This window comes from Vipera ursinii (genome assembly GCF_947247035.1).
Source record: "Vipera ursinii genome assembly, chromosome: 1".
Classification (NCBI taxonomy): Eukaryota; Metazoa; Chordata; class Lepidosauria; order Squamata; family Viperidae; genus Vipera; species Vipera ursinii.
In genome coordinates, this window is record NC_139512.1 from 173,101,377 (window position 1) to 173,117,113 (window position 15,737).

General features: G+C 34.8%; 1 protein-coding gene and 1 long non-coding RNA gene across 4 annotated transcripts in view; one reads left to right on the plus strand and one right to left on the minus strand.

The window, feature by feature from the left end:
* The first annotated feature begins 1,128 nt into the window (after positions 1-1,128).
* Positions 1,129-14,798, plus strand: LOC310632501. Its single transcript, XR_014490864.1, has 3 exons — positions 1,129-1,183; positions 3,588-3,636; positions 14,752-14,798. It is a non-coding gene; the product is annotated as an uncharacterized lncRNA (long non-coding RNA).
* ANKRD44 (ankyrin repeat domain 44) overlaps positions 3,638-15,737 on the minus strand; it is a 139,308-nt gene continuing 127,208 nt past the window's right edge. For 2 of the 3 annotated variants that reach the window (XM_083349716.1, XM_083349715.1), the window contains 4 exons: positions 14,484-14,566; positions 13,480-13,562; positions 13,192-13,283; positions 3,638-10,317 (listed from right to left, as the gene is read on the minus strand). In XM_083349716.1, coding sequence (XP_083205842.1) covers positions 10,049-10,317; positions 13,192-13,283; positions 13,480-13,562; positions 14,484-14,566 — 527 coding nt within the window. In that variant the 3' untranslated portion in view covers positions 3,638-10,048. The remainder of the gene's footprint in view (positions 10,318-13,191; positions 13,284-13,479; positions 13,563-14,483; positions 14,567-15,737) is intronic. The other variant, XM_083349717.1, reaches the window with a different exon arrangement.

Below are 15,737 nucleotides of genomic sequence, written 5' to 3' on the forward strand. Positions count from 1 at the left end.
CCTCCCTCTGACTTTGCCCTCATAGCCATCATGAGCAACCTCGCTAAGGAGAGCAAGCATAGCAGCAGCAGCCTTGAGGAGGAGGTAAGTGCAGCTGGGCACCCCCTTGGGGAAGTGGGGCTGGGCTTGGTGCCATGGGTGTTTGAGGGCCAAGCTGGGTGTTTGAACTCTGCTGCCCTCCCTCACATGGCCTGAGAGGAACAGTGAGGCTCCTCCAGTGGACCATGTCTTGGCACTTGGCCTGGTCCCATCCCCTTATGCCAGAGACCCTCAGATCTCTCCCACTCCTGCCCAGGCCCCCACAGGCACCCTTTATGCAAACGATGTAGAGCTGGCCATGCCCACCCAATAGGCCACACCACTCGTCACACCCACCCAGTAGGCTGCGCCCACCATGGCCACACACACCCCCCCGAGGACAACTGCAGTGCTGATGCGGCCCTCAATGAAATTGAGTTTGACACCCCTGCTCTAAATGCACTCAAAGTAAGAACTGGTTAAGTTTCATTAGATTAAAAGGAAATTATGTATATGCTTCTACTTGAATTCTGCTCCCTTTTTTTTCTAAAAAGACAGTTAAAGACATTCCACAATTATTTTGAAACCTGCCAAACTTGAACTGCAAGATCATGATGCAAAAATCTCTGCCCAGCCCTTAGTTAATATTATGCCTGCTTGGTAAATAAATGTTTAATGAAACACATATTTTCTACTCATGTTCTTTGTTTATACTGTGTGCAAAATGCTTCCACTTTCCAGAAGGGAAGGCGTCCTTTCTCTTTGAAATATATGAAAATTCAGGAATCAGGGTGAGGCAGAAGGTTTTGTAATTGAGAAAATGTCACAGAGCTATTGTGTTTTTCCTACCAAAAGATCAATGTTGTACTGAAGATTCAGATATTTGTGGTTTAGAAATAAATTGGTTTAGTTTCTAAATGAGCCAACCTCATGGCATTACAGAGGTTTGACTTTTTTTCTAAAACCAGTATAGAATCACTAAGTAAAAATGCTCTATCTAAAGGAGCCCTGGTGGCACAATGCTTAGAATGCAGTATTGAAGGCTAACTCTTCCCACAGCCTGGAGTTCGATCCTGACAGGCTCAGTAAAATGAGGACCCAGATTGTTGGGGGAAACATGCTGACTCTAAACCACTCAGAGAGTGCTGTAAAGCACTATGAGGAGGTATATAGTCTAATGCTATTGCTAAATGATTTTCATTGAATTATTTTGTTGTGAAAATCATGGAACAAATACCCATGCTTCACATTTGCAGGAAGAAATAAAGAAATCAGGCAATTAGGATGATGGAAAATTAATCTTAAGAGTTTACTGATACATACATTTCCAGTTGAGAAGCTTAAGAGAACATAAATATAAAATTGCTTCCTACAAACAATAACTTTCTACAAAATTGGTTTATATACCAAACAATTTGGGAGGTAAAGCAAACCATCCAGCATTATGGTTCCAGCAGCAGCCAGCCTGATGTCTTCTGGAAGTTTCCAAACAGTTTCCCTATTCTTTACAGCATGTTTTTCCCACCTCCAGTAAATAAAGATGAGGCAAACTCAGTCAAAAAGTACTTTCTGCCCAGGGTTACAAGGGTTTCAATCAAACATTTTTAGTTATGGTTCTTAAAAATAGAAATCAAATTTCAACAGATGATTTGAAAGAAAGAACAATTGGAAAACAAAATAAGATTTTTTCCAGCAATTTATTCTTGTTTGGAAATGATAGCTGTGACTTTTCTTACATATTGAAATTGACAATCCAATAATTAATTGATTATGGGCCTTCAAGACATTTTTGACTCCTAGCAACCAAAAGACAGATTTGCTATTCTTAATCTCTGATTTTCTCTGATTACAGCAATGAGCGATTTTATTAAATTATTTCAGAGACCTGTATAAAATTGACTCAAAGTAGTATGTGTGCTACCCTTTTTATTTCCTGCAATTTATATGGGCATTAGTTCTTTTTTTGGGGAGGTTGTAACATTTTGACTACTGTAATTTGGTCCACATTGGGCTGCCTTTAAGGACCAGTCTGAAGAATCAGTTTGTGCAAAATGCAGTGACCTCAGTGCTCATGGGTGTTTATAGGTACTTGTCACACCTGTCCTGAAGGCTTTGCACTGGCCTATCAGGTTTTGGGTGTAATTTAAAGTGCTGGTCTTCATATATATAAAAAAGCAGTTATAATTTTCAATCTGGTTGTATGATACCTCAATTTATGATCACAATGAGTTACCACAGCAATTCTGGGTTCAATTACAGTTATAAATTGGTGGGCTAATTGGCAGCAGAAGTGAGAAGACATTAGGGGAGGGTACATCTAAAGTAGTTGTTACCTCAGTTACTGTAGATAGCATCTCCCATCCACTGTGGTAGAGTGGTTATGGAGTTGGCCTAGCAGTGAGAGTGGAGACCCAGATTCTATTCCACTTTCAGGCCTAGAAGGTCACTAGGTGACTTTAGGCCAGCCCAATTCCCAAGGTATGGCTGTGGGGGAAAACAGAAAGAAGTCTATATAGTAAGACTCACTAAGTCACACGGAGTTCCAGTACAAAATATGGGATATAAATGAAACAGACGAACAGCTGGATAAATCCTTTGATTTTGGAAACCTTCTGTCAATGATCCAAAAGATCCATTGTATGTAATCCTGTCTCACCTTAGGCAATCAGTTTTATAATTGATGGCCTTCTTCTACAATGATTTGTAATTGTCAGTGGTTAATCTTTTCACTTGGGACTTATTTCTGGATAACTGATTTTGAGAACACTGCAATACTCAGCTCTGGTTTCTGTACAGTTTACTACCTATGCACAGTTATTGGATGTGGAAATAAGTAACAGGCCACATCCATACAAACACCTTTCTCTAATAGTGTGGAGAAAAAAAACATGTTACGAATGAAATTTACTAAAGCTGTTTCATGCAACTCTATAGTTTAATGATGGATGAAGTCTGCTTACATAGGTACACTTCAATTAATAGGCAATTTGTTTCCCAATTGTCACAGATTCAACTATCACATGTTGCTCTAATTGCTAGCAGTAAAGTGCAAATAATTTAAAATGGAAGAATCTTACTAAATTCAGAAGAGAGCCATCTAAGGAATCATATTTGGTTCTTCTCTAAAAGTCGTTTCTCCATTCATGCCTGCTCCTTCAAGAATAAGCAACAGGGCCTTCCAAACTTTACCTTAAACTTCCAATCAACTGAACTTAGTATGATAATTGATAGAAGTTTATAGAAAATGCTGTTTTTCAAGATCTCCAGAGGCATATTTGTTATACCCGTGCTACAGAAGAACACATTTTTATTTTAATACCTGGATCAATAGATAACTTTTGGAGTACCATTTTATTATTTTGCATAGTTTTTCATTGGTGTGATTTGGTGGATATATCAGTTTCATTTATGCTATTCATAACAATTGCACTGATTTATGTTTTTACAGTTTGAGGTATGTACTGTTTTTATAATGCATATTAAGCATTATATTCTGATATAAGCATTGTATCAGAAAGCTGTAGTGACTAGTATTTTTTCTGTAGTTATGTATTTCTTTTTGTTTACAGGTTTTCAGAAACCTGAACGTATGTAAAAGTACAGATGAATGAATTTGGGGTATGGTATTTGTACCATTTATTTGTAAAAAAATTCCATCTGAATGCATTTTAATATTACTGTAATTTGTAGTTAAAAGTGCCCGTTACAATTAATACAGCACTCAGTAGTTGAAAGGATATTAAACGTGAATGCACCCAGTCTATTTCATATTTCATATCCATTTTTACAACCATGTAATTTAACACTTTGGATAATTAAAATTCAGTTTACATTTTTTAAAATTAGCAACAAACCAACAATATTTCATACTGTTTATTACAAATATTTCATACAAAATGTAACACTGGCACCAGATTCATGACACCATGGTTTGTAAAGATATATTGCACATGCTAAAAGCATAAAATATACAGACAAAACTACAAAACATTAGATATTGGCTTTTTCAAATGTATGTCACTGCATTACAAACACAGATAGCTGCATTTAATACACACTCAAGATTGTCACCATTTTAAAACATCCTTCCCAATAACACTGACTTAAGGTTTGCTTTGTGTAATAAGAAAATGTATAAATTCCTATACAAATTTAGCATATTAATTTTATGTCAACACAAATAGATTTTTTTTAAAAAAGACAAAGCCGTAAAGCTTTGAAATGAAAACATATAGGTATTATATTGCTTCAGTATGACTCATATGAAGGAAAGACATGTTCACAATAGATATCCAGCATACACAAATATAAAAAGGCACTCTAAAAGTTTCTTACATTATGAAACCCAGGTGCATTATCAAGTTTCTAAACAGAGAAGACAAGAAATTGAATTTACTCGATTCATAGTTAAATACAAAGGTTTGCTATAATAGTACCAAAACACAACATGGTGCCCTTTTAGTAGTGATACAGATATCCCCTGAGCTAGTTTATCTTAACATTTGAAACAATACAGATCAGCAAGGGGTAAGTGCCATGCATTGTAACCTGGCAGCTGAAGTTTCACATGAATGGAATACAAGCTGCTAACACAGAATTGTAACTATACAGAGGTGCATGCGTTATTACTCACCTTCTAGATCATGCTTCTCAATCTTTATCAAATCAACACCACTGATTTCAGTAGAACAGAGTGCTTATTTTTTGACAAAAGCTAATCAAACAAATCAAAACAGGCCATAACTGACATTTATTACTATAGTTAAAATACAGTACCTTATTTGCTACTAACCGTATTGCCATTTAGATAAGAAAGCGATTAGAATGGAATCCATACTCCAGTGAGACTAATTACATTTTTCCCATTTTAATTATGATGGTTTTATTACTCTTTTATATGAAAATAATACATATAAAAGAGATAGGTAAGCATATTTTGGGGGAAGATGGCACTACAAATGAATACAGGTCTATTCAGAAGCAAATTCTTTTAAGTTCAAAAGATTGTATAGCCAGGGATTTTAGCCCTATTGAAACACACAATATAGTCTGAACTCAGGAACTCAGAACTATATCCTATTATATTTCTACATAGCTGTGCAGAGGATTTTAGCGTAACATATTGAAAAATGTATTTATAGAAGTCACTATTAAATCATTTGGGTGAAAAGATTATTGTACTATGAATGATCCCAATGTTGTAGATTTCTGCTTGCATGGTGGAGTGTCCTTTGACCTCTGTTCCCCAAACTTGCTCTGCATAGTACGCTCCTATGTGGAGGCTGCAGTGGTGTGTCTGTGTGCGTGTGTATTTCATGGTGACTAAGTTGATATGATCAGCCAAGAAGAAGGAAGAAGAAAATGATACGTTTTTACTCAATTCTACATGGAAACATTGGTGCTTTGTTTCAAGTGATGCTTAATTAATATTTTGTAATGTTCTAGAGAACTCACTTCAGTTATAAAACATTACAATACTAAGAGAGAAAACTTATAGATTAGTAAATGTAGTTTAATTTCCCTGATTGTTTGATGATCCATTTTTTTGGTCATTCTGTTTATTTCATGCCTTCCTTCATAGCTATACCATTATAACCAAATGCATTGCTTCTTATTTGAAAACATAGTAACACAACAGCAAACTATTGCTAATAGATGATAAGTAGGTTCCAGGTGATTCACAACTATGAGGGCATCTCCACACAACCTCTGTTGCCATTCTATGAACTCAGAATTATTCTGGCATCAACCTGTTATAATCCTAATTTTAGCTGCCGAAAACCCCTCATGAGCTGATTAACTTTCTTTCTAATGGACCAACAGGGAAGTACCAAAAATGACACCCCCTCCATACTTTTTTCTCTAGAAAAGCAGAAAAAGAGAGAGACTGTGAGGAAGCATGCACAAGAATGCAAGGCTTTTATAGCCGGAGCTGCAAAGCCACATTTCTACAACACTAAAGCCTGGCAGAAGGCTGTGATAGTGCTATGGCAGCTTAGGAGTTATGGAAAAATGTGTGGTGAGAGTTCTCACCATTAAGAACACAGCCTGTCCCCAAAATCTAATGTAACTTGCTGAAAAGTAGAAAACTAGGGAATCCTCTTGAGCTGCAGCTGAGCTGGATATCTACTGGCTCAGCTACCGAACAAAAAATATAATGTGAAATTATAGAGTACTGTCCTGATGCAAGCATGGCATGAAGCATCATATGAAAATTCTCTCAGTTCTTCTATACCAGAATTTATTAAAGTGTCATTCTGGGGGTCTCCTCAAGTTTATAAAATCAAAATTATTTGCCCGCCTACATTAAAAAATAATACAGTATTAAAATCCCATCAACAATCATGAGAAGCGAGTGTGTCAATTTTAATTCTTAATATAGTAAAGACTGATAAATATAACCCATTCAGACAAAAGTTCTTTTGGGATCCTCCATGATTTTCAAAAGAGGGAAGAGATCCTGAGAGGGGAAAAAAAGTTTAAGAAACCAAAAGATTTAACAAGCAGAAATTACTCAACATTAGCCTTTTCCTCTTAAAGCACATTTAAAACATACAGTAATCTCCCACTTCCTGAAGTGCCATAGAACTGGGCTATTATGCTCTATAAAATGAAAGTATTCTTAATTGTTGGCTCATTAATGAAGTTTGTGACTTGTGCTGCCCTGGAAGATATCCAAGTGAAATGTTTGCTGAACAGTCAAGAAAACAGAGTGACCTTCCTATATTTTCCTCACTTGTTTCATTTCCTTTTCTTTTTTCAAAATCAACTAAGCTGCAAAACTACTTTTTATAAATGATTAAGATCTTTCTGCTGGGAAGCACCCATAGTTTCACTGCAAAACTTTATTTGTGGGTTTTAAGGAACACCCAGTAGTCCTCAGGATTTAATAAATACCTTAAAACTCACAAGAGGATTTAACATCCTTCATATTTAATAGGAATCAAGGCAATAACTAATGAGGGCCTCTTACATTATAGTTCCTAGTCAACATACAAATATCATTTAAAAATACATATCTGCTAATATTGCAATTTCAAAATATGTGCATAAATATTGCCTTTTACTTAAAAACTCATAATTAACATTTTGTGTTTTAGAGGTCTGTGACAATTTATACATACTTGCATTCTTAAGAAAAATAGTCTCTTTTTATTTTACCATTGCTAGAGAATGCAAATTGTAGTATGAAAAACTTTTCTAAGACCTGGTTAAAAGTGTGTCATGGTGAAGAATTTTGTTAATTAACATGGATCAAATTGAAAAACAACTGGAGAATATTTTATTACCCTAATTCATTCAAATAGAGCTTCTGGTAGTAAATGTTCCTAGAAAAGAAGTGCATAACTTTGTGCTTATTTATATGGTGAGAGAAAAATTAACTGCTGATATGTTAATCAGTAGTTGGGACAAAAAAAATCAGCCATGTGGCAGAAAGATCAATTAATTTATGGGAGTATTTCTGATCGTAGTTTTTCTTTTAGTGGGGGTTGAGAAAGAAATTTGGCAGATATCGTATCTGTCACAGCAGTATTTGCTGGGAATTTTTTCAATAGATACATTGGCTGGGGATTAAAAAAAGAAACAACTGAGAGTTTTGGTCAGTTTTAATGGTACCTTTTCATCTCAGGCATTTTTGTGTGTGAGTGTAACTACAAAATGGCTGAAATTTGAGGAACATTGTCACTTGTCTGAAAATAAAGGGTCTCCTACAAGGATTACATTTTAGATATGTGCAAAGCATTTTGAATTTGTAACATTTCTTCAGATACTGGCACAGTACAGCAACAGAACACTTTCAGTGAAATCAGAACAATATTGTGCAGAAACAGCTGTTTCAAATTGGAAAATTTGTAAATCCATTAGAATGCAAGATGTCTATTTCTGTCCATTTTTTTGCAACATACAGCCCAGAATGAAAATACATTTGACTTAGAGGAAGGTGCAGTTTCAAGATGGAAGCTTTTCTGGCAAATCTTGTTGATAGAAGCAGAGCGAAACTGTTGTGCTGCCGTTTGTTACATTTTACTGATCATCCAAGAATAAATTCACATATTCTGTCTCTAACATACTTTGATATATAGCAATGAATGGTTATATTAAATTATTTCAAATACCTGTGTAGAATAGATAACAAAGCAGCAGGATACTGCTTGTATTTCAGGTAAATAAATGTATTTTGCTTCCATAAATGAGGAAGGACACTTCCCTCTTTATTCTACAATTCTCCTTTTGAACTTTGACAAATTTTCAACCCCTTTTAAAGACTAAATCACACTTTTTTTTATATGTTCCCCTTTGCTCTGCCAACAGATATTGTGCAATGTACTCCTCCACTGCATTTGATAAAATGTGCATGAATAGCGCTTGGCTTTTGAAGCTATTCCCAATTGGCTATATAAGAGCTGAAAATGATAACTATGTGCATTTGTTCCATCAAACTCAGCACACTAAATTTGCTTAAATTCATAGCTAATAACACATTATAGAATAAAGAAGGAGGACAAACCATGGTCAATTTTTCTGGGCACTTGTTTCATTTCAAATAAATATAAACACATTTAACATTACAAGTATGAACACTGGTCTGGAAAAATAAACTGTGATCAACACATCATCATCAGTTACAAATGTCAAAGTATCTACTAGAAATAACCCAAGAATCTTAATTACAGAAAACGCTATTTGTGCATTTGTGATTAGAAAAGTTACTTGTTTTTTTCCCTTGCATTATTAAAAAAATAATCAAGTCTTCTGAAGCCTTTTGGTCCTCATGGTATAGCTGGTTAGTTCTTTATATTTTAAGAGTTTCACTCTTCTTTCTGTACACCTTTCTCAGGCGAGGAAAAGGGTCCGTTTGACCTAGAAGCTTTGGCAGAAGGAGTAGATATTCATAATGCAAATGTTTAAAAAGTAAATTGATGCCAGCAGGACTGTTTAGTACAACCCAGTTCCCTTTTGTACGATTACTTAACTTTTCCACTTTATGTTTTGGTTTTGTCTCCTGTTTGAATCTTAGCACAGCAATGGTAAATATGAAGGACTGCAATCTATCTTGTTGTATACTTTCCAAAAAAGTCAGACAATGCTTATGATAAAAATCACATTACACATAAAGATAACAAAAAGTCAATTCAAATGAGCAGGGTGAAACATTTAGGTGCATTAGGCATTATATTTAGAACTGGTTTTTCCTAAAACAAATAATTGCTGGACAGCACAGGTAAAACAAGTTCCCAAGGATCCCTACTTGGAGAGTGCAAATAAACCATGCATGCTTGTGCTGAATGGTAACAAAAATAAGGCAAGTCTCATCTGCCTTTACAATAATCTCTTTGCTGCAGCTGCAGGTGGGTATGTTGTGACTGAGGCAAACAAGATTTGATCCTAATGATTTTAAATTGCAAATGGAAGCAGCAAATATCTATTGTTCTAAAAACACTTATTGGGTATTACTGGGATGAATTTAGAAGTCTGAATTGCCACACAAAATGATGATATTGGCAGTTTTTGTTCAAACCCAAATCAAAATTTGTGGCTTTACCTTTGGTTTTTATAACAAAGATATCTAAAAATGAAGCTATATATCTATACAAGAGATACTAGAGATGGAAAGGTCTTCTGACAATCCAGAAGCACCCTATTTGAAAAATGACTTTATATCAGCAATATAATATAGCTAACATATTAATATAAACATAACAGTTCCCTGTTTACTTGTGCTGTCAAAACAGAAAAAGGCAGCTTCTTTTTTCTGCATACTATAGGAGGTAGAGACTTCCAGAAGAGCCCTTAGAATTTATGGAAAGCACAGTAGTGCCGGAAGCAAAACATTAATTAGAGTGCATTTTTTTAAGAAGAAAAAAATCCTTAAATTTTCTAAAAGGCTCTATTTAATTGCAAATTTTAGTCTTTGCTGTTCTCATTCATAAATGAAGGTCAGGTGAAACTCAGGAATTCGGGTGTTTCTAAAGAAAATTTCAGATTAAATGCAAATGCAATCAAGAAAGGGGCACTGAATGTTAAAAAGTCAAAATGTTTCAGAATCAGAATCATTGTCATTGTATCCATTTTCTGCTCCTTCATCATTCATTAAGGTTTTACTATATGAGTTAAGAGTGTTGCTCATATTGGAGCTACTGCAGAGAAGAGTCCTGCTCAAATGGTCTTTTTTAAAAGAAACGAAGTTGAGTGGCGTCATTGTGCTGGAAGGAGAAAAAGGCATCATGGTAGCCAAAATGAGTGCCAGGCAGTCAGCCACGTCTTTGTTAGGAGCGCAAGCCAGGGCTGGTGTATGACCTGGGCACAAATGCAGACAAAGCCATGGTTAGTACTAAGGGAACTAGGAAAAGATCTGAGCATTCCTTGGATACATCTCCAGATGAAGATCATAGCTAGGAGATGTATGTTTAGTCACCATCACAGCAGACAAAGCGAGGGTTACTTTTAAAATTAGACATGCTGGGAAGGTACGTAATTCACAAAGTGGTTCTCATAACAAGCACTATTTAATAAAAAGCAAAAGGCAACTTAAAATCTCCACAAAATGAAATAAAAACAGGTAGACCACAGTCCTGGAGGACAATGTGAATCAATATGAGCCAAGACACTGTTAGACTTAATCACAAGATAGAAGTTCATATAAGAGTTATTCTGAGAGCAATGGCTTTCACTCAAAAGTAACTGTGTAATATTTAAGAAAACAAATTAGTAATATAGATTATTGTATTTTACAAAAATAATAATCTGATTAGCATTATTACAGTGGATGATTAATTCTGCAACATTTTCTATTAGAAAGTTAAATATTGGCAAGCTATTAATAATCTAAATGTTCAATTTTAGCTCAATTCAATCATGTTTATTAAAATGTGACAGCTGAGTCTCTCTGTAGGACAAGCAATGTGCTCTTTACTATATATTGGCTATTGAGATAGAGGAATCTTCTCTCATAGGGAAAGTGAAAAGTAGGTAGCATCTTAAGAAAGTGGCAACCTCTTCCCTTCTGCTTATATATTTCCAGAATATCAGGGAAGCTTGTTGGATATCCCATGACAAATAGCATCACAGAAATTGGATGTCAACACACACACATACATGCACATACACACAGGTGTCTTTTTAAAAAGCCTGTTCATAAGCTATCTTGCTGTGCAATGAGAAGGAAGCTTGCTATCTCTCCGCAGAGAAGAGAAATAAAGTATTAACGACAGCAACAACAATAATCCATAGAAAAAGAGACTCATTACTTTTTTCTGCATAGGCAATACTTTCCTTAGTTTAAACTCAGTGCAAAGGAGACTAGTTTCCTAGTTAGGTCTTTCCATATATTCAGGAAATTGAAATAAAAAGTTTTCACTGCTGTTCTTGGTTAAATATGGCTTTCCAAAGCAATGTTTAATATTAGTTTAATACTACACGTGTTGAAGCAGATGAACTTTTCAGAAGTCCTTGTTGCTAGACAGGAAATGGGAAGAATACTCAGCCCCAGGGGGAGAATAGGTTCACTACATTTCATTAACTCAATGAATGAAGACTAAACATAAATACTATAGGCAATCTTACAGTCAATATCCAAATAATTATTGTGGTGCACTAAATGCTAGATTGTCTATTTGAGACATAATATTTTAAAAAAATCATAGCATTTAGCAAACCATCAACATGCTGTGCAAGTGCAAGAGATGTTCATAAAGTATGTATTTGCTGGAAAAAAAAACCATGCCTCTACTATTAGTGGATTGCCTCTTATACACACACACTTAATATGGAAATTAATATGGATGCCCTTTGCACTTATAGTAATAATTTATTTAGAATATGGACTTCCATGTAGCATTAAATGTGCATGCATAATATATGTCTTATTCTGGTTACCTACCACCTGCTTACTAAGCCTTTCCCAACAATTTTGCCTATGAGGCTTTCAGAGATGTTAACTACTGAGCTAGCTAGATAATATAAGCCAGTATTATAAAGTAGCATGATCTCAAAATTGTGAAAATAGTCTGGTTGCAAACTCTTTGCAACTACTCAATCTAGCTGGAGTTTTTTTATTTAGGTCTTGCTAAATCAGCCTGTCCTACACAATGGTTTTGCATTTTTAATAAAAAATACATAAAGCAATGGGCCTTCCTTCCCCTATGAAATGTCTTTAGAATTTTATGGACTTTTTGAATATTAAGAAAAAATATCTCTTCTTTAATAAGTACAGAAAGAAGGAGTCAATGACTTCATAAAAACATGCCAGTACTTTTTGGTATAACTTTTCTTCAAAAGACCAATTCCTATCCTTGGATTCTAGTTAGTGTTTTACTTGTGAGTGTGCAATATCTGGCCAATATTTAATTAAGAATATGGTTAATATGATTAATATGTAGCTCTCAAAGGCCAAAATCCTAAAAGCTATAGTAAGTATATCCTTAAGACTTTCATACATCCATATGAACATTTGGCATATTTAATATAAATCTCCTTTCAAACACGACACTACATGCCAAATGGAATTTAAACTTCTCTCAATGATTTGTGATTTAGTATAGGAATGATTTATGAGAAATCTTCCTCCAAAGCGCTCAGAGTCTACAAAGTCAAGCACATAAGATCCTGATTGAGATATGGTTGATTAGAGATTGGTGTACTTTTCCTAGAAGATTACCATCTAATGATCAGATATGTCAGTTGCAATAGTATATGTAAATTCAAGATGAAAAGTAATTTGCCTAAATATTATTCATTATATTATATTTGCTATATTATTCGTTATATTTCACCCAAGGTCACACAATGGCAGTGACTTATTGTGAAAGAACAGGAAATGTAGCTTCAGAAAGAATCAGGATACAGTTAAAAATTATGTTATAGGGCTTTGCATTCTTCAATAAAACGAATGCATTAATACATTTAAAATGCAGCCCTCTGCCTTATCAGAGTTCTGATGTCTTCATGAAACTAGAAAATTCTAAGTTTTGTTACTTTACATAAGGCATAGTCAACAAAATATTTGAAATGAAATAATCGTTTAAACAAAACAGTGTTTGTGATAACACAAATTCTATTTTTACAATTTGGAAATTAATAACCACTGTCAGCAAGCTTAAATATTTCAGAAAAACGTATTCATATATTGTTCATTTATTGTTTATAAATGATAATATGAATATCTTCACTTACCATTTTCATCTACTGCCTGTACACATGCCCCCTTTGCTAACAATTCCTCAACTACCATCTTCAAGCCATTCTGTGCAGCAATATGAAGAGGTCTAGAAAATGTAATATCTAGATTCAGTAGGTTTGATGTATTTCAAAAGGTCTACTATAATATTATGCACAGTTAGTTCAAGTGCTTAACTACATTAAAACACTATGTGAACTCTGTTTCCAAAATGCACAAATATAAAATATATGACACTTTGATGTTATCAAAATTGTTAACAAAATACACGTTAATATACTTACGTTTGCAATGCATTGTTTTTTGCATTAATAAGGCTCGGTTCTTGTATCTTGTCAAGTATCAACAAGGCACATTTTTCATGACCCTGGAAAACAAACACACACAAGCAATATCTAACTATATTTGGAACATTCTACAACACGTAGTTTTTTTTAAAATCTGATCTTGGTTAGTTATTAAGGAAGTCTAGCAAATGTGAGAACAGGAATTTCCATCGGAAAACCATGGAAATGCACTGAGCTGAAAGAACAAGATGCTTTGATTGAAATGTATTTGTTAGTTTATTAGTACTTTTCATTCTTTCTACTGATAAAACTTGTAGCTTGTAGCCCCCTCTCCCCGCTCCAGGTGATGTACTGCAGGGTTGGGGAGACAAACAAGCTAAAAGCTCTAAAATAGAAGGAATGAAAAATGCACATTGTTATTGCCTATATCTTAGTTACCTGCCTCTTGTTTTCTACTTAGCCAAAGCCATCACACTGCAGATAGGGGGGGCGGGGCGCGGATACAATCAGTTATAGAAAGTCATGATATTCAAGCAAAAGAAAAAGTGAGGTAAATTGTTCCTCAGGTTTAGAGAGTTTTCCTTGTTCTGTAAGTTTCCTCTAATCACCATTCCTACTGTTGATTGTTTGGCTCAGTAATATCTGACTGAAAGAAAATCCAAGGTTTGGAAAAAGACTGCTATAAAGCTTTTTTTTTTTTAAATTTCACTTTACCTTACTTTATCTTACTTAAAAGATTTCTTTTGGCACCCATCTTAAACTCACAACAATGAAACAAATAACTATAAAATCATAATCATAAAAGCGTAATATCAAAGAACAGGAGCTCCCTAGGATGAGACAGATTATTGCTCCCTGTCTACAGGATTATTTCCCTTAAGAATATAATAGTGAAGACTCACAGGAGCTGATATATATGGGAAAGCTGTCTTGGATTATGGGTTCATACTGAAATTAGAAATTTTCAGAACTAACAAAGAGTAAGAAAATTTTAAACATACTTTACTGCTAGCCAAGTGCAATGACGTATTCAAGTCATTATCCATCAAGGTTAAATCAGCCTTAGCACTGTTCACCAAAAAATCTAAAATACCAGAGAAACAAAATATTTCATAAGTTTACATACATAGCACCAGTTCAACTATCTTCAGACTCTTCAGATAAAGTTTACATAATAAATTAGTTAAGAAAAATAAAAGTGTGAGAAAAGAGATAAAAACAAAATTCAATAAAGTAGCAACATAAAGCAATGTTTTTTTCTCCCCAAAGGGCTTTTAGTGTTACTATTCAAGAAGCAGAGTGCAACTATTCTACATTTTCCTTCTTAAATGATTTTCTATAACATGAAAAATGCTGGAAGAAACTGTAGAAAAGGTAGGATCACAAATGGTGAATGATATTGTCTGGGTCATGTTTGTTCCAGGATATCACCTTGGGTTAGAAGGATGAATGGACTCCGGGTGTTATGAGGAATATGGATGGAGGGTTTTGATCACTACTTCCAGTGCTTTTTTTGTAAAAGAAAAAGGTGCCAGAACTCACACATGTCATACAACCCCGCCTTGCCTACCCTACAAGGTTCCATCCAAAAAAGGTGCCGGAACTCCGTTCTGAGCATTCTATAAGAAAAAAAAGCCCTGACTACTTCTATTGCTATGGTTATTTGGTACTGTTGTTTGAATTTTGTAAAGCTGTCCAAAGTCATCTGGAATGGGGCAGCTTATAAATTCAGTTGCTCAGACAATCAGTTTTTATTCCATATTTTATGTTTTCTGAATCCTGAACATCCATAAGCCTGTATGGTAAACAATTTATAATTTCTTCAAAAATTGCTTTAGAGATAAATTTATTTATTCATTTATTTATTTAATTAAATTTATTTGTCACCTATCTCATTTCAAAGTGACTCTGGGAGACTTACGGCATTAAAAGCGCTAAAGTCACAAAAGATAAATATTTCTATAATAATAATTATGGAAATCGCAATGAAAAATAAAATTATAGTTAAAAGTTGGGAAGGGAGGGAACAGGTTGTGCAGCGGAGGAGGTGGGATTCCTTCTTAACTCATCAACCACCTCCAGTGGGATGCTCCAAGTCGTCTGGTACACTAAGGTCTTCAGGCTTTGCAAAGGTCAGAAGGATAGGAGACGATCTCAACCTAGTGGGTAAGATGTTCCAAAGGACAGGAGTAACAGCAGAGAAGGCTCTTCTCCCAGACCCTATCAGCTGGAATTCCTTGACTGGTGGGGCCTTC